Raw genomic sequence first — 18616 nt, 5'->3', positions numbered from 1 at the left:
ATTGTTGATGTCAATAATTACGCAATGCTCATGGGTGCTTAAGCCCATAAAATCAGTTGCACCCAAGTGCTAGCAGAGGGCGACAAAACTCCAAAAAACACAAGTTGGCATTGCACTGTGCTGTCATTTTAATCTGTTTGAGCGGGGCATGTGCGTTAATTGCGTCAAATATTTTAATGTGATTAATTTAAAAAATTAATTACCGCCCGTTAACGCGATAATTTTGACAGCCCTAAAAAATTTCAATCAAAAAATAAACTAATAGCTCAACATTGTTGACGTCGCCGAGCGGGACGTCACATGGGCTCCCTGCCGTTCTTCTACAGTGTCTTTAACTATGTAAGGTAGTGATTGAAATACACCGAAAGGTGTCAATGGTGAGTTTTAAATTAATTAGAGATCCAGCCAAGGCAAAGCAAGTTTTATGTGTATTTTGCATAGCTATTTTGATTGGGAATGCCAGTTCTCTTTGCATTGAGCGCTTTTCTTTTTCTGAACATTATTTTTTTGAGAGATAGGAATATTAATATTGTTGTGCTTTCACTCAATGATACTGTAGCGACTTAACTGTTCCGCCCAAATGCATGATGGGAAGTTGGGCAACCATGATGGTCAGTGGTGGCTGCAAATGTTATACAGTATGTTTTGCGCTGTGTTCAATTAAGTGTGTTAAGAAAAAGATCGTCTTCTGTGAGAGATAGGAATATTACTTTTGTTGTGCTTTCACTAAATGATACTGTAGCGACTTAACTGTTCTGCCCAAATGCATGATGGGAAATTGGGCAACCATGACTGTCAGTGGTGGCTGCAAATGTTATACAGTATGTTCTGCGTTGTGTTCAATTAACCGTGTTAAGAAAATGATCGCCTCCTGTGAGAGATAAGAATATTACTTTTGTTGTACTTTCACTAAATGATACCGTAGCGACTTAACTGTTTCTCCCAAATGCATGATGGGAGGTTGGGCAACCATGACTGTCAGTGGTGGCTGCAAATGGTACACGGTATGTTCTGCGTTGTGTTCTATTAAGCGTCTTAAGAAAAAGATCCCGTCTCCTGTGACAGATAGGAATATTGCTTTTGTTGTGCTTTCACTAAATTATTCTGTAGCGCAGGGGTCCCCAAACTACGGCCCGCCTCCACATTTGGTCCGGACCCCTGAACAATACCAGAGAGCATTTTGAATTTTTTTTTTTTTTCTCTCAATAGTGTCATTTAATTCCTGGCCTTTTTCTGTGAAGAATCCAGAAAGGGTTATTTGATTGTGGCTTTCTGAAAAACAATAAATTTCTACATTTAGGCACTCCTGCAATCGCCACACTTTTTCTGTTACAAACTGACCCCGGCCCCTCATCAGAGAAGGGAAAAGTTATATGGCCCTCACAGGAAAAAGTTTGGGGACCCCTGCTGTAGCGACTTAACTGTTCCGCCCAAATGCATGATGGGAAGTTGGGCAACCATGACTGTCAGTGGTGGCTGCAAATGTTATACAGTATGTTCTGCATTGTGTTCAATTAACCGTGTTAAGAAAATGATCGCCTCCTGTGAGAGATAGGAATATTACTTTCACTAAATGATACTGTAGCGACTTAACCCTTAAATACCTGCAACATGAAGCAATTATCAGAGAATCCCAAAATTTGTAAAATAAGGTCCTAATGAAACCTTTTTATCAAATTTGCAAAAAAAAAAGTCGAAATGAATAACTGTAACAAGCGCGCTGATATCTATAACCCTTGCTAAATCCTGTTTGGTTTTCTCATGGAACCTGCAGATGCATGTGTTTACTTGCATCCATCATGTTTTTTTTTTCAAAAAGAAATGTCAAAATTCTGAATTAGTCTCAAAAGAAATTTTAGGTGTATCAAATGTGATAAGTTTAGCAATAAAGTTAACTGTTCCGCCCATATGCATGATGGGAGGTTGGGCAACCATGACTGTCAGTGGTGGCTGCAAATTGTATACAGTTTGTTCTGCGTTGTGTTCAATTAAACGTCTTAAGAAAAAGATCGCCTCCTGTGAGCGATAGGAATATTACTTTTGTTGTGATTTCACTAAATGATACTGTAACGAATTAACTGTTCTGCCCATCTGCATGATGGGAAGTTGGGCAACCATGACCGTCAGTGGTGGCTGCGAATGGCATACAGTTTGTTCTGCATTGTGTTCAATTAAGCGTGTTAAGAAAAGCCTATATTTGTTGTGAAAGAGTTGCCAAAGCTTAAGCCAATAAAAGGCGCGGCCCTATGAACGTCCGTGTCCACTCGCATTTCTTTTCTCTGTGTTTTCGCTCTCAATGTGCTAAAACGGCGTCATTGTAAACTGTTTGAGGCAACGCATGAACAGGTCATTCCCTGCATGCGTTAATTGCGTCAAATATTTTAACCTGATTAATTAAAAAAATTAATTACCGCCCGTTAACGCGATACATTTGACAGCACTAATTTAAAGTAAAAGTCTTCTCCTCCAGCCCTGGAGGGACATTTAGGTTTGCCCACAAATCACCACATAATTCAACAAGCAAATGGAAAACCTGACAAGATAATATTTTAGGAAATAGCCAGATCTCCATCCAACTGTCATGTAAGATTCTGAACCAGTTCTTTTTTTTCTGTAGCTGACATGTGGCAGAGTAATTGCTGTCTGGACCAGAGAGGGGGCAGGTGTTAGTGGTGTGTGACTGTGTGTGCGTTCAGCTCTGTCAGTGTTACTCATCACTAAAGTGGAGACCTTCCCTCTCCTCTCCCGTTCACCCTCTGCCCCTCTCGGACTTTGAGAGCCACAGCGGAGGGCCGTGATGAAGGAGGAGTAACGATAGGGAGGGTTTGCCTCTGGTGGAGGGTGTCCGGGGTCAGTTGCTTCTATTCACCCCTCTTCCCCTGCGTGGTCTCGCTCTCTTTCTCCCTCTCGTCTGGGCAACCTCCCTCTGGGGCACAACATGATGAGAGGCACTGGCTCCACGGACGTCTCTGCCTTTCATGTCTCCATCTAGGCCAGCGGTGAAGAGACGCGGAGGCGAGGACGAGGGCTACAAATGTCACCCATAAGGAGGATTTAATTAAAAATGACAGCGGCTGGCGCAGGAGAGTGCAGCCACATATGCGTGGAATTTGGACGCAGTGAAAGCAAGTGCCTATGATTTATAATTCAAGTAATGCTCTGCACTGCCTTTTAATTCTATGGCCAAAGGAAGAAAAAATATCAAAAGGCCGCCCCTATGAAGCTAATCCAATATGATATTTTTAAGGGCAGGCGGTCAATGGCTTTCTGAAAAGCCGGCTACTCCCTCCATCTCGCTGCCTGCTGTCTCCACCCCAGCCCCCCTCCAGCCCGGGCTGTGATAATGGAAACATCCTACTCTCCGCCTCCCGTTTCTCCTGCTAAGCTCTGCGCGCTTGGGGGAAATTGATTGTCTGGCGAGCCGATCTGAACGCTTCCAGCTGATGGCAGAGCCTGTTAAGTCCTTTTTTATTGAGGGTATGAGGGATTTTTAATGGGAGTCGCATCAATGAACTGTGCAGTCACTCGGCATCTGCGTGCGGGGTCTTTTTGCAAAACTTACTCACCCTCCCTTTCCGGCTTTTGCAAACACGCGCACATTTCAGTCAAAGGACAGAAGAGGCAAATGACACATTTCACCTGTTTCATTGCCAGGTACTAATCTTTCTCGTGTATGCTTGCTCACTGAGTGTGTGTGTGTGTGTGTGTGTGTGTGTGTGTGTGTGTGTGGGGGGGTCGGGAATGGGTACCTCCCATTAAGATGCTGGGTCATCTTAGGAACACCTGCCAGCACTACGCAGGACCAAACAAGGAAACAACCAGCTCAGTGTGGCCCATGTCTGAGGTTTATTCGGGACAATACTGTAGTAGCTCAATCATTATGGAGGAAGATTTTTTTTAAAAAGAAAAAAACCCACACATATTGCATATGCCCTACTTTTCGCACTATAGGGCGCACCTGACTATAAGCCGCAGCCCACCAAATTTAGCACGAAAACGGCATTTGTTCATAGATAAGCCGCACTGGACTATAAGCTGCAGCCGTCCTCACTGTATCATGGGATATTTCCACCAAAAGATATTAACCGGTAAAACTTTATTTGACAGCAGCATCATACGACTCTCATAAGACCAAATGAAGCACCATGAAGCTTTGAACCAATTAGCTGCAAAGCTTTATAGCTTCAAGAAGCTTCATTTTGCCATCCCTTGGGGGAGACAGTCAACCTCTGCTGCCACCTGCTGTCAACACTGTTGTCATCCAACATGCCGCTTAGCATACACTGCAGCACCACAGGTGTAAATAACAATCAAAAATCATGTTCTGTGCTAAATATTTCTTCAGTTACTGTTCCAGTTGTTTCATCAATTGCTAGTTATGGTATTTGCTAACACTTTATTTGACAGTGGTGCCATAAGACTGTCATTACACAATCATAATTATGACACGTCTCTGTCCTGAGCATTCATGAATGCTTATAACAGATGTCGTTAAGTGTTATCCGGCAAATGATCTCAGTTTTGAATGGATGTAAGAGATCCAAAATGGACATAAATGGAGTTGGTGACATAATTTGCACATGACACTTAATAACATAAAAATTCAGTAATGCCCATGATAGTGTCATGTCATAATTTAGACCAGGGGTCCCCATCTGCCGGGCCGCGGACCGGTACCGGTCCGTGGCGCATTTGCGACCAGGCTGAAAAGAAAAAAATAATTTAATAACGACCGCATTCTGGCTGAATTGACCCTGTGCCCCTGTTTAACACACCAATACAGTGGTACCTCTACATACGAAGTTAATTCGTTCCAGGACCTTGTTTGTAAGTCGAAAAGGTCGTATGTCAAGCAGGATTTTCCAATAGGAATACATTATAAGTCCATTAATTCGTTCCACAGCCCAAAAACCTACAGTAAATCCTTAATAAATACTGCTGGTACTATTAAAAATGGCAATTAAACATAGCAAAACAAATAAATTATGAATAAAAATCGGAATAATATAATAATAATAATAATAATTAATAATCATTCCTGTAAATAATGTAACGAATCGGATTCTAATGTGGCGGACACTTTTTGCTGTACCTGAACGCACCGCGGGGCTGACGTCACAGTGAGATAGGTCAGTGCGGTAGAGATAATACTTTCGTTTTCTCAAGAGCACAGTCAACCGCGGAGGGAAATGGACGTTTTGTGTTGAGTAAGTTCTTAAATAAATGATAAAAACGTGACAAAGCTGGCGATTTCCTTGGCGACGTTACCACAATAATATTGTCACCTTAACTTAGAAAGACTGGCGAACGGTGGTCGGAAGAGGACCGTGGAGCTGTATTGTTGAGCCAGCTCATGGATGCGCACCCCAGCGCTCATATTTTTATATAATTTGCATTTTCATTTCAAAGGTAAGCATCACTTTTTTCCTTGTTTGACCAACTGTACCAACGTTTTGAAAATCTGTGTTGATTTCTCACACATGAAAATCCGCCATGCGTTCGTTTGCGGTGCTGTCATGTCGTCGTATTTGGAGCATGTCGTCGGCGAGTCAAATTTTACGTCGGATGTCGAAAAGATCGGGTGTCGAAGCGATCGTATGTCGAGGTACCACTGTATATCTGTCTACTCTAGATATAATACTACGGGATAGATTACCATGGTGTCATAGAAGTCCATTGATTGGACTGCTAACAGCACATCTTGTTTGTGTATATAATATATCTATGTGCGCTTGTCCTCGATAATAGCGTATTACCAGGCCGCGACGCAGCACATTTGTTCCCGGAAATAATTAGCCCCCACACGAGCGAAGATAACAGGAAAACAGACGTCTTTGGAAATATTTTTACGGCGAAAAGGATATTATTACGGCGAAAAGGGCACCTGACAAGCCTACAACCTCGAAGACCCACGAACTGCGAAGGAGTGGACTCGTGACCTGTTTATGAATAAACAGAGAGATCGCAAATGACGGCGACCTTATTAAACGTACATTTGAGACAACAACTCTACCGAGGTTCTGGATTAAAGTCATTCTGGAATATCCTGACATCGCGACAAGAGCGTTGAAAACCTTGCTACAATTTTCAACATCGTATCTTTGTGAAGCGGGCTTCTTAATTAATGTTTAACGACAACGCGAAGTCCTTAATGGTGAGCGCGGTGTGCAGCTGTTGTGTGAAGCTTACATGGCAGGATGAATCTGAGGAGAACTTTTCTACAAGTCCTTCCATGATCAAACGTAAGTTAATATTCCTTTCTTTCAAGAAAGTTTGTAGTGATACTTTGGAATCGCTGCATTTGCGCATTTTGCGGCTATGTTTAACGTTACGCGCATGCGCAGAACCGCATCGTTGCAATTTTTGATGGGTTGCAAAATTTGTCAGAACACCGGTCCGTGAAAAAAAAGACCCAAATAGCACCGGTCCGTGGTGCAAAAAAGGTTGGGGACCCCTGATTTAGACGGTCTTATGGCGCCGCTGTCAAATAAAGTGTTACCTAAAAAAAATCAACAAATAAGCCGCACTGGCCTATAAGCCACAGGTATCAAAATGAAAGAATAAAGTAGCAGCTTATAGTCTGAAAATTTCGGTACTTAAACTCACACGCTTTTAAAGGCATCCCATATTGTCCACTATACTGAAGCGATACGCATACAAGCTGTTGTTTCTAAGATGCCTCTTTTCTCATTTAATCAGCCTGGGAAGGCTTGCATGGCTGCCTCGCAAAACAAAACAACTTCAAAGTTGTCATTACGGAGGCACGAATCAACAGAGTTAAAACTGGTATCAAAGGCTTCAACTCAAATTAAGATCCAATCACTCCTCGTGGTATCTGATTACTGCAGCTGCAAACTGGTCGCGACTAGTTGAGCAACTCAGCAACAACTCATCTTTGTCCCTTTGCACCGTTTTGTGAGTGGACAGAGGGTGGTGCTGGGAGAGCCAACACAGCAGCTGTCATGCTTTACAGGCGCCCCCAACCAGACACTGTAAATGTTTACAGACCCCTCAGGGTCACGAGGGGCCATGAGGCGCGTTAAAACAGTGTCTGCTCAGCCCTGTTGACACGACCGCACAATCAGCACAGCTAAGCGGCCTCACTCGCAACGACGGGCCAAACAACACGACAATCTGGGCTCTAAAGTGCACGTTTACCCGTCCAACTGTTTGGAATTCCTCAGAGAAGCGAGGGATCATGGTGACACAAACAGCAGATACCAGAAAGTCCGTTTTATGGTCACTGATTTACAGTCAGGGTTAGCGGTTTGTTTCCATTGGTGGCCCTGACTGATTAACTGAGGGTTACGTGAACATGATGTACACAAGCTGAATTCCAGGGCTGGTACGCCCCCCAATTTTTTGTGAACTTACATTTGCGTCCCAGGGCTTGCGGTGGCTCCAGGCTCTTGCTGGCACACACCGGGTGCTGTGGTGGAGGGTTCTGCCTCCTCTGCAGACAGGCCAGCATGGCGAGGTGGGCACGGTACGACAGCCGGGGGAGTTCTGCGGCCAACCTGGAGTGCAAAAACATACCAAGTCAAGTAAAATCAGCAACGGGATTTGAGGTCAAGGCTTCTGTTAGGTAGACAGGGTGGCTATTTCCACAACAAAAGGAGGACACTTTAGGTGCTCATAGATCAAAAGGGGCACATGAACAATAATTTATTACACTTGACAACAACATAACCTACAGTTCAACCAGCTTTAGATCATAATTGGCTGTGACTGTGACAGATTTTAATTGGGAGGGGGGGAATAGTGAATAGAAATCAACACTGTCATCAACACTTTCTGGCTGTGACTAAGTCTCTTTTCTTCGTTTAACCTCTATATCAAAACTTCCACAATTTTTGTTTTTCATCTGAGAAAAAACCACATCAGATGTTCACTGAGCCACCATCAGCAGTTTATTTTTCAAAACTAGTCTTTCATTATCATCCACATTTGACAACTCTATTACCTAATTATTAATAATGACATAAAATGTTACAGAACAAGAACATTTCATAATTGTTGTATTTTATGCCTGAATATCCTTACAAACTGTATTTTTCCACTGCCTTAAGCAGCCTCATCGTGCTCTTTTTTTTTTTTTTTTTTTTTTTTTTTTAAATCCCTAAACCGCCTTTCCTTAGGAGGCATGTCTTTATAATGAAATATAAATCTTAAATTTGAAAAATCATATTCTCTGGTGGCTTTTATCTTTAAAAATTTCTTAATTTCTTTCTCTCTTAGTAACGTTGCGAAGAGAGGGAGAAGACAGAACGCTTAACAAGGAAGACTCGCGGGAAAAATACAAAAATATAAATTTTACCACAAAATAAATAGAAATGGAACTAACAAATAATCATATTAAGATTCACACAAATACCGGAATCACAGAAAATGAAATAACGGGATGGGTTGCAAATATTAAATTTAGATTAAAACGAGAACTTTAAGATGTGTAGCTTTCTAGATAACGTTGTGTAGAGAACGGGCAAATATGGTTGCCTATAGAGAGTAGATTGCCATGGGGGGTAATTAATAATTAAAGTAGAAAACTATATAAGAGAAAATTACGTATTATTATTTTATGAAAAAATCACTACAATAAACTTGGTGTAAGAATTTTCACTATTTGCTTGAACTTGGTTTATATATTATATATTACAGTTTGTTTACAAGCACAACATGTCCTCGGACTCCTCACCACACACCCAGGTGTTTTTTTTTCAAAGATGTTTTCGGTGTTCAAGTAAAGTACTCGGTGCCGTGTCTGCACAGTCGGCCAGCATACACATAAGCACCCAAAAAAAAAGCCCAGTCAAAAGGGGCAGTTTGGGCATGCAGGGGCAAGGGGGCAGGTGCCCCCCCCCCCCGTGCCTATTTCCAAAGGAAGAAACTACGCAACATCCAACTAAAGCATATTCCTCACAAGAACACAATTTTTCTACATTGTAACATGGTAGAACTTATATGTAAACCACAAGCCACAGTTAGGAAAAAAACAGTAACAGTGTGTTACAGGTGCATATTAGAAAAAGAACATTTTAAAAACACGATACTAATATGACTCAAGATGTTTTTTTGTTTTGTATTGTACAGAAAAATGTTTTATGGTATTCACAATATTAGGGCTGCAGCTATCGATTATTTTAGTAGTCGATAATCGATGAACTAGTTAGTTCGAATAATTGAGTAATCGGATATGGAACATGAAAAATTAAAGTATCTGAGCTGTCCCTTAAACGGTATAAAAAAATAAATAAGGATCTATGTACAACAAAAGAAAAATGGCTAACTTACATAGCACATGGCCACTAGCTTAAATGCTATAAAACGCTGACACTTTTTTTTCACCAGAATGCTCTTACCAAATTGGTCAGACACATATTCCCACACACACACACACAAAAAAAGAAAAACGGCTAAATATACCACTAAACTAAATTACGAATGTATTTAAACTAGGGCTGTCAAACGATTAATTTTTAATCGAGTTAATTACAGCTTAAAAATTAATTAGTCGTAGTTAATCGCAATTAATCGCAATTCAAACCATCTATAAAATATGCCATATTTTTCTGTAAATTATTGTTGGAATGGAAAGATAAGACACAGATGGATATATACATTCAACATACGGTACATAAGGACTGTATTTGTTTATTATAACAATAAATAAACAAGATGGCATTAACATTATTAACATTCTGTTAAAGCGATCCATGGACAGAAAGACTTGTAGTTCTTAAAAGAAAAATGTTAGTACAAGTTATAGAAATTTTATATTAAAACCCCTCTTAATGTTTTCGTTTTAATAAAATTTGTAACATTTTCAATCAAAAAATAAACTAGTAGCCCGCCATTGTTGATGTCAATAATTACTTGCACAATGCTGATGGGTGCTGAAGTCTATAAAATCAGTCGCACCCAAGCGCCAGCAGAGGGTGGCAAAACTCCATAAAACACAACAAGTGAGCTTTTGACTGTACTGTCATTTAAATCTGTCTGAGTGGCGCATCTGCGTTAATTGCGTCAAATATTTTAACGTTATTAATTTTAAAAATTAATTAACGCCCGTTAACGCAATTATTTTGACAGCCCTAATTTAAACAAAACATTAGCTCAAACAAAAACTTGGCTTATGTTGGTCTTAACATGGAGCAGCTGGATTCAGCCATGTGAAAAGAGGCAGACTAGCCATGTGAAAAGAGGCAGACTAGAGGGCAGTGTGTCCACACAAATCGTTAAAACTAAATGCAAACACTTTCAAAACAAACCATTACAACGCCATTTTAATTAAACGAACACTCGAAGCAGCAAAATTTAATTCGAATCTTTTTTTCTAATCGAATACTCGAGTTAATCGATTAATCGTTGCAGCACTACACAATCTTTACAAAAGATGGTCCAGCACCAACAAGTACTGCCAAGTATTGTAGTAGGCGGCTAAATGCTAGCATGCTAACACATAAAACAACAATTGAAGTAAACTCACCAATTCCCTCTTGTTAACAGTCACATTAAGAATGAAAAATGACTTTTCTGTATTAGTGGCACCTACAGGTTGACAGCATATCGGATGTGGAGGTAAAACAGTATTTTCCAAGGTGTTTAACAATGTTTACCTGTACCTACTCTCAATGCAATACGTGTGTTGAGTTCAGACGCAACTCAAAGTGTCCTACTTAAGTCTGCGCCAGACACCGGACAAGAGAATTAAATTCAGGGCAGTCCTGCACAAAACCGGAAGTATGGCCACTCTGGTGTTTGGTAGTCTGGTGGCTAAATGAGGCTCTGTTTTCCTCCCAGTATGCATTAGGGAAAGCTTGCCTACATTTGGAGGCTTCAGAGCTGCATGTGTTGACTGATAAACACACACCTGCGCCGGGGGCTGCTCAGCTGACCCTGGCTCAGTGCACAGTGTTGCTCCACACAGCTAGTCAAGCATATCTCCTGCCTATGAAACCCTGCTCACAACAAACACACAAGTAGCAGCACTTTAGCACATTCCTCTCAGTGTGGCGTGCACGTGGTGATTGATGGCGTTATCTATGGATAGGCGGGGGAAAAAAGAAAGCAGCAGTCTGACTGCTAAGCATGCAGCAGCCCTGGGGGGCTGTCATGGAGGGCCTTGGGGGACGACTGGTGTCTGCATGTATGAAGAGTCGCGTTCTGTACCGTGCACTTGTGTGTGTTTATGAGCAAAGTCAATGGCGAGGGTGGGGGAGACTGCCAACCGTACATCACCACTGGTGACGGCACTAATCAATCTCTCTCCAGGCCATAAATCTATAGCTCTGCTCTCTCTTCCCCCCCCTACAACTACCTTCACTCAGGAAAAGTGAGGCAGTGGCTGTTAGTTTCCACTGGAAAAAAAAATCATCGCTGGACATATTAATACGGAGCCCCTAAAGTAGGGTGACCATATTTTGATTTCTAAAAAAGAGGACACTCAGCCCGGCCTCAAGATACTTGAATTTTACTCGAAGTTCACTCAAAGATGCCTATATCACTTTAATATATTTAAACTGTGCCCCTTCACTCTGGATGGAAAAATGCATTTTAAAAAAAAAATAATGACTTAAAAAAAAAAAAATATATATATATATATATATATATATATATATATATATATATATATATATATATATATATATATAAAATGCAGACCCATAGAAATGTAGTCCAGTCAATACACACACACAGTAGGCTATGTGCCAACTAAACATTTTTATAAATTACTATCACAACAATTGTCCTTGACAAATTGTTATTCCCATTCAATTGATGTTCTCATTCAATCATTCAATGTTCTAGATTGCACACAAACAAAACCGAAAAAAACTGACAAACTATTCAATCAGCATGTTTCCAAACGTAGCAGTTAAAAACTACGTTTCCCATAATGCCAAGCGCGGTTTAGGTTACTGATAGCTAGCTAAGGCAAATATCAAACTTTGCTATGAAAGTTTACAATCATCGGCAGCGCGCCGATGCGACACCAAACGGGATTTTACAGTCAAAGCTCCGACAGAAGTCAACAGTTGCCATTATATACGTATTTATCATTAAAAAAAACAAAAAAAAAACAGGCATTGTGGCCAAATCGTCAACCCAGTAGATGGCGGTAATGCCTCATGATAGGGGTAAACTGCCAACAAAAACAAGAGGAACTACTACTTCCCTCCATTCTAGTAGGAGCCATGTCAACTGCTGCCACCCAGCGGCCGGAGGGATTATCTTCAAATTGGTCCCGTGAAAAATCATAAAAACCGGACATTTTTATGAATTTATAAAACACGCCTGGACCACGAGGACACTATGTGAAAGTAGGACTTGTCCGGGCAAAAGAGGACGTTTGGTCACCCTACCCTAAAGAGACATCAACAAAAAATATATATATAATTTTAGTAATCAGGTGCAGTTTACATATCAACTGTATAGTGAATATACAGAGCCCCTAAAGGGACATTGACAGAAATAAAATAAATTTAAGCAAACTGGTGCGCACCAGATTTTTTCTCGTGCGCACCAGAAACTATCTGGCAAAAATTGGCATTATATACTGTAACATTTAAACTAGCAAACATTTGCTATGCAAATTAGCCAATTGTTACATTGTTGCAATTGGCTAACTTTCATAGCAAAAATGCGCTAGCTTAAATGCTAATGTTCACATACAGTGTCGTTTTTGGCAGCCCTTAATACTTATTAGTCTTAATCATATTTTAGTCATTTCAAAATGTAAAACTAATTTGTATACAGTAGGTAGTTTTAGTCGACGTTTACTCAATATTTTCATCTGTAAAATTCAAAAGTTTCACCCCCAAAATATCTTATTGGCCCGAATATAAGACGACCCCCTCTTTTTCAAGACTCAAGTTTGAAAATAGACTTTTTGAACACCAAATTATTTTTTATACAGAAAATAATTACAGTACATCCGAAACAAATGATTATAACAATATATTTGAGAGAAAAAGCATGTTATTTTGCCTCATTCAAATCTTAATATCTGAACATTTAAATATGTAAACTAAAGTGCAATCACATTCGTAAATGAATGGCTTCTGGTTTTTGAAATGTAAATAAACCAATCTATTGTGATAAAACAACAAAATTGCAATAACTGCATTAACCATCAAAGTGAAGTCTAACTGTAACTGTAGTCTTGAAACAAATCTGAATAAGGAAAAAAATTGCAATACAATAATGCAAACTGGTCAAACTTGAGAGTAGCTGAGATTTGTCATGACAGAACATCGCTTCAATGATATCTGGTGCCATCTAGCGTCGTGAATGGGTATAACGTCTAGACCGCGAATATAAGACGACACCCACTTTTTCAGTCTTATTTCAATGCAAAAAACACCGTCTTATATTCGGGCCAATACGGTAAATAAATAAAAATAGGTTTCCAAGTTCTATTTCAAATGAACATTGACAGACCGGCACATATTGTAGCCTCTACAAATCTATCACGTGATAATACACACTCGGCAGGTAAACAGCACATTATTTTCAATTAATTACACCCACATGAACGCCACGAAGTGTTTGTAAAAAAAAAAAAAAAAAAGTTGTCTAAGAGTGTAAAAGGACACTCGCCGTTAGCAATAGCCTAACGCGAACGTGAATTCTATGCTAACGCTACAAGTTACATTTAGTGTTGCTCAAGACTTGCAAAAGGCGGAAACAACTTTCAATTGCATTTCCTGTGTAAATTACAAGTACTTAAAGTCATTTGTCCGTATAGTGAATATACGGATGCCTTAAAGGGACATGGACAGAAATGATATAAATCTAAGAAATCTGGTAAACATTAGCATTACATAGCATTTAAGCTAGCGGACTTTTGCAATGCAAGTTAGCTAATTGTTGTGAACCAGTGATGTTTAAGTCAATGCTGACTAGAACAAAAATATTTTGTTGACGAACAATTTTTTCATGATAACAAGCTAAAAATGTGTCTTGGGAGACTAAAACATAACAACACGAATGCCAGTTGTCCTCTAATAAGACGAGAACAAGACGAAAATGCGCCATAGTTTCCGTCACATGTTCGCAATGTGTGACATTTTTATGTGTAGTTAGCCTGGATCGTAGCAGTGTCTAGTTGTGTCAGTCATGCTACGCACCCCCAAGTCACCTACTTGTGTCCTCTCCAGCCACCCAATTGCTTGTTTTGATAGACACACCGTAGGATTTCTCTTCACATGCAATGTTGCTTTAGCTTTAAAAGGTCTGTGCTAAGTGATCATCAAACACTAAATGTAACTCGTAGCGTTAGCATAGCATTCACGTTCGCGTTAGCATTAGGCTATTGTTAACGGCGAGGGTCCTTTTAAACTCTTGAAGTCTTGATCATCAGCATGGCATATTACTCATGCAGATTGGGTCACAGGAGGGAGTATGTGACAGGGATCTATTATTCATTATTAGCATAATGACTAGACGTGTTCTGGCAGCAAACCGCTAACATGTGTGGGCAAAGTGCAAAGGGTTCAAACATCCGTCATCAACCTCACCTCAAGCATCAATTATTTATTACTTTCAGACTGCATATAGGTGCTAGCCAGGGATGAGATGCTACACTTAAACTCATAATATGATGCTTCTTAATATGCCAGGGTCACGAAATAATACAACACGATATCAAAAAACTTACATTAAAACTTATTTTTGTTTTACTTGCACGTAGGGGAAACTCTTGATCAATCTCTTGGACTTGTTAGCGCCATGGAGCAAATGAATCACTATGAAGCTTCATTGCTTCAAGGAGTTTCATTTGGCCATCACTGCTTAATCTCTCACTTCCATTGGGGGAGATAGAAAACTTGTGCTGCCACCAGCCGTCAAAATTTGTCATCCAACATGCATCCTGCCTCCCAGCATGCACTACGGCACAACAGAATAGTAAATAGCAAAGTTCCATGTTCCGTGCAGTGTTGTTTTTGTCAACAATGACGATAACGAAAATATTTCGTCAACGACCGATTTATTTCATGACGATGACGGGACGATAAGCTAAAAACATGTTTTGGGAGACTTAAACATTACGAGACGAATGCAGTTTTGGTTTGACAAGACCAGACGAAAATGCGCAATAGTTTCCGTCACATGTTCACAATATGTGACATTTTATGTGTAGTTAGCCTCCATCGTAGCAGTGTCTGGTTGTATAACCCATGTGATGTGCTGCGCCGCCCCTCCCCCACTACACAGTGTCGTCTCTAGTGATTCCAGCTTGCACACACGGTAAGAATTCTTTTGGGCGGAGAAAATATGCAATGTTGCTTTAGTCTTTAAAGGTCTGTCCTGAGTGATCATCACATACTAAATATAACTCGTAGCGCTAGCATAGCATTCATGTTCGCATTTGCATTAGGCCAGGGGTTCCCAACCTATTCCACTAAGGCACACTGTGGGTGCAGGATTTCATTCTTACCAAACAAGATGACAACACTTTTTCCCCAATCTGGTGTTTTACAAGTGCAATCAGTTGATTGCAGTCAGGTGTGGCTTGTTTTAGCAGAAGCCTCATTGGTTCAACTGTCTCTGCTGGATCGGCTGGAACAAAAACCAGGACCCACAGTGTGCCTTGAGGACTGGGTTGAAAACCCCTGCATTAGGCTATTGCTAACAGCGAGTGTCCTCTTAAACTCTTGGACAACTTTTTATTTTACAAACAGTTTGTTGCGTCCCAGTAGGTATAATTAATTGAAAATAATGTGCGTATTTCCTGCTGAGTGTGTATTATCACGTGATAGATTTGTCGATGCTTGTAGATGTTACAATATGTGCTCGTCTGTCAATGTTCATTCGAAATAGTTGGAACTTTGAAACCTTTTTTTATTTACTTATTTTGGGAGTGAAACTTTCAAATTTTACAGACAAAAATATTGAGTAAACGTCGACTAAACCTAGATGAAATTAGTCTGAGCTTTCATCAACAAAAACTAAACGAAGACAAACACATTTTGAAATGACTAAAACTAATAAGTATTATCGTCCAAAAGACTACGACTAAGACGAAAATTAAAAGGGCTGCCAAAAACAACATGTGTTGTAATGTTGTGAACATTAGCATTTAAGCCAGCGGACGTTTGATATGCAAGTTAGCCAATTGCGACAATGAAAAATTTGGCTAACTTGCATAGCAGAAGTCCACTAGCTTAAATGCTACATAATGTTAATGTTTTCTAGATAGTTTCTTGTGCGCACTAGAAACAATCTGGTACGCACTAGATTGCCTAAATTTATTTTATTTCTGTCGATGTCGTATATTCACTATACGAACAAATGACTTTAGGTACCTGGAATTTACACAGGAAGTGTAATTGACAGTTGTTCACGTCATTTGCAAGTCTTGAGCCATTGATTGATTCATTAACTCATTCCCTGCCAATGACGGCGATAGACATCAAATCCATTGGAACTGTGTGAGCTATGAATGATCACAATGTCAGCGAAAAGGTTCATTAGAACTTCCCAGTTGATATGTAAACCACATCACACAAAAAAACTCCTCAGTGATCTTGCAAAATAGAGGACATCATTCATCCGTAACATAGCAGTTTCACAATAGTGACTGATTACGAATGGTTTAGTTGGATTATGTACCATTTGAGGACAGTTAAAGTCAAACCACCACGGTCCACAAAGTGTTCTTATGTGATAAGAATTGATATTCCCTCACTCAACGGAAATTGTTTGGTTTCCAGGGAACAGGCACTCTGACTGTAGAATGCTGGCAAAGTCCACTCACAGAGTCACGCTGTGTCTGTAAAAAAGAATTGTGGCCATGATATTAGCTCTGTCAGAGTCTCGTGTCCAAAATGCATCGCTATGAATCACTATCTTCCCGACCTCCTTTCATATTAAAACAAAGAGCAGCAGCAAATATTTCATCTCGACTGTCAGTGCCTGCGTCAGGCATATTATTGAAAAATGATTTCTCATGCGCCTGTCTGAAACGCGTGTCCCGTTATTTGTTTTGCCGCCGAATCAGCGGATTAACATTACACAGCCTGCTACTTTACTTTTATAGGTGATGACTTTACTGACAAAGTAAGCAATTACACTGATTACCAAATAAATTAATGATCAAAGCTCCCATCAATGGCGATAGAAATCCGATCAATTTTGACTGGGAGTTATTGGCAGCGAACTTCGATGCCATGCCCTCCCAGTCAAAATGGATTGGACATCTATTGCCGTCAATAAGTGTTTAAGGCTGTTGTCTGTTCCAAGGCAGCACTCGCAATAGTACTTTTCTATAAATATTCCATTATTTTACTCATAAGCGGATTTTAAGGGGGGGGGCCACCCTGGTGGCCAAAAAGTGTCTTTGCATGAAATTGACTTTCCTATATATATATGTATATACAGTGGTACCTCTACATACGAAGTTAATTCGTTCCAGGACCTTGTTTGTAAGTCGAAAAGGTCGTATGTCGAGCAGGATTTTCCAATAGGAATACATTATAAGTCCATTCATTTGTTCCACAGCCCAAAAACCTACAGTAAATCCTTAATAAATACTGCTGGTACTATTAAAAATGGCAATTAAACATAACAAAACAAATAAATTATGAATAAAAATCGGAATAATATAATAATAATAATAATAATTAATAATCATTCCTGTAAATAATGTAACGAATCGGATTCTAATGTGGCGGACACTTTTTGCTGTACCTGAACGCACCGCGGGGCTGACGTCACAGTGAGATAGGTCAGTGCGGTAGAGATAATACTTTCGTTTTCTCAAGAGCACAGTCAACCGCGGAGGGAAATGGACGTTTTGTGTTGAGTAAGTTCTTAAATAAATGATAAAAACGTGACAAAGCTGGCGATTTCCTTGGCGACGTTACCACAATAATATTGTCACCTTAACTTAGAAAGACTGGCGAACGGTGGTCGGAAGAGGACCGTGAAGCTGTATTGTTGAGCCAGCTCATGGATGCGTACCCCAGCGCTCATATTTTTATATAATTTGCATTTTCATTTCAAAGGTAAGCATCACTTTTTTCCTTGTTTGACCAACTGTACCAACGTTTTGAAAATCTGTGTTGATTTCTCACACATGAAAATCCGCCATGCGTTCATTTGCGGTGCTGTCATGTCGTCGTATTTGGAGCATGTCGTCGGATGTAGAAACAAATGGCGAGTCAAATTTTACGTCGGATGTCGAAAAGATCGGGTGTCGAAGCGATCGTATGTCGAGGTACCACTGTATATATTATATATATATATATATATATATATATATATATATATATATATATACAAGTTCTATTTTGGTTTCAGCTGAACATAACACATTCTCCCAGTCCTCTTCTGGATCATCCAAATGCTCTCTAGAGAACCGCAGACAGGCCTGGATATGCACTGGCTTCAGCAGGGGGACACGTCTGGCTTTGCAGGATTTGAGTCCCTGGCGACGCATTGTGTTACTGATAGTAGCCTTTGCCACTGTGGTCCCAGCTCTCTGTAGGTCATTCACTAGGTCCCCCCGTGTGGTCCTGGGATTTTTGCTCACCGTTCTTGTTATCATTTTGACGCCACGGGGTGAGATCATGCATGGAGCCCCAGATCGAGGGAAATTATCAGTGGTCTTGTA

The 18616-nt window shown here is 40.2% G+C and overlaps 1 protein-coding gene across 1 annotated transcript in view; it reads right to left on the bottom strand.

Moving 5' to 3' along the window:
* The window catches only part of fam222aa (family with sequence similarity 222 member Aa), a 185851-nt gene that overhangs the window by 81031 nt on the left and 86204 nt on the right, over positions 1-18616 (bottom strand). Inside the window, exon 2 of the mRNA XM_057832705.1 lies at positions 7375-7517. Coding sequence (XP_057688688.1) covers positions 7375-7471 — 97 coding nt within the window. The 5' untranslated portion in view covers positions 7472-7517. The remainder of the gene's footprint in view (positions 1-7374; positions 7518-18616) is intronic.

The sequence above is a fragment of the Corythoichthys intestinalis genome, chromosome 3 (assembly GCF_030265065.1).
Source record: "Corythoichthys intestinalis isolate RoL2023-P3 chromosome 3, ASM3026506v1, whole genome shotgun sequence".
In the NCBI taxonomy this organism is placed as follows: domain Eukaryota; kingdom Metazoa; phylum Chordata; class Actinopteri; order Syngnathiformes; family Syngnathidae; genus Corythoichthys; species Corythoichthys intestinalis.
Note: the sequence above shows the minus strand (reverse complement) of the source record. Positions and strands in the feature narration are given on the sequence as shown.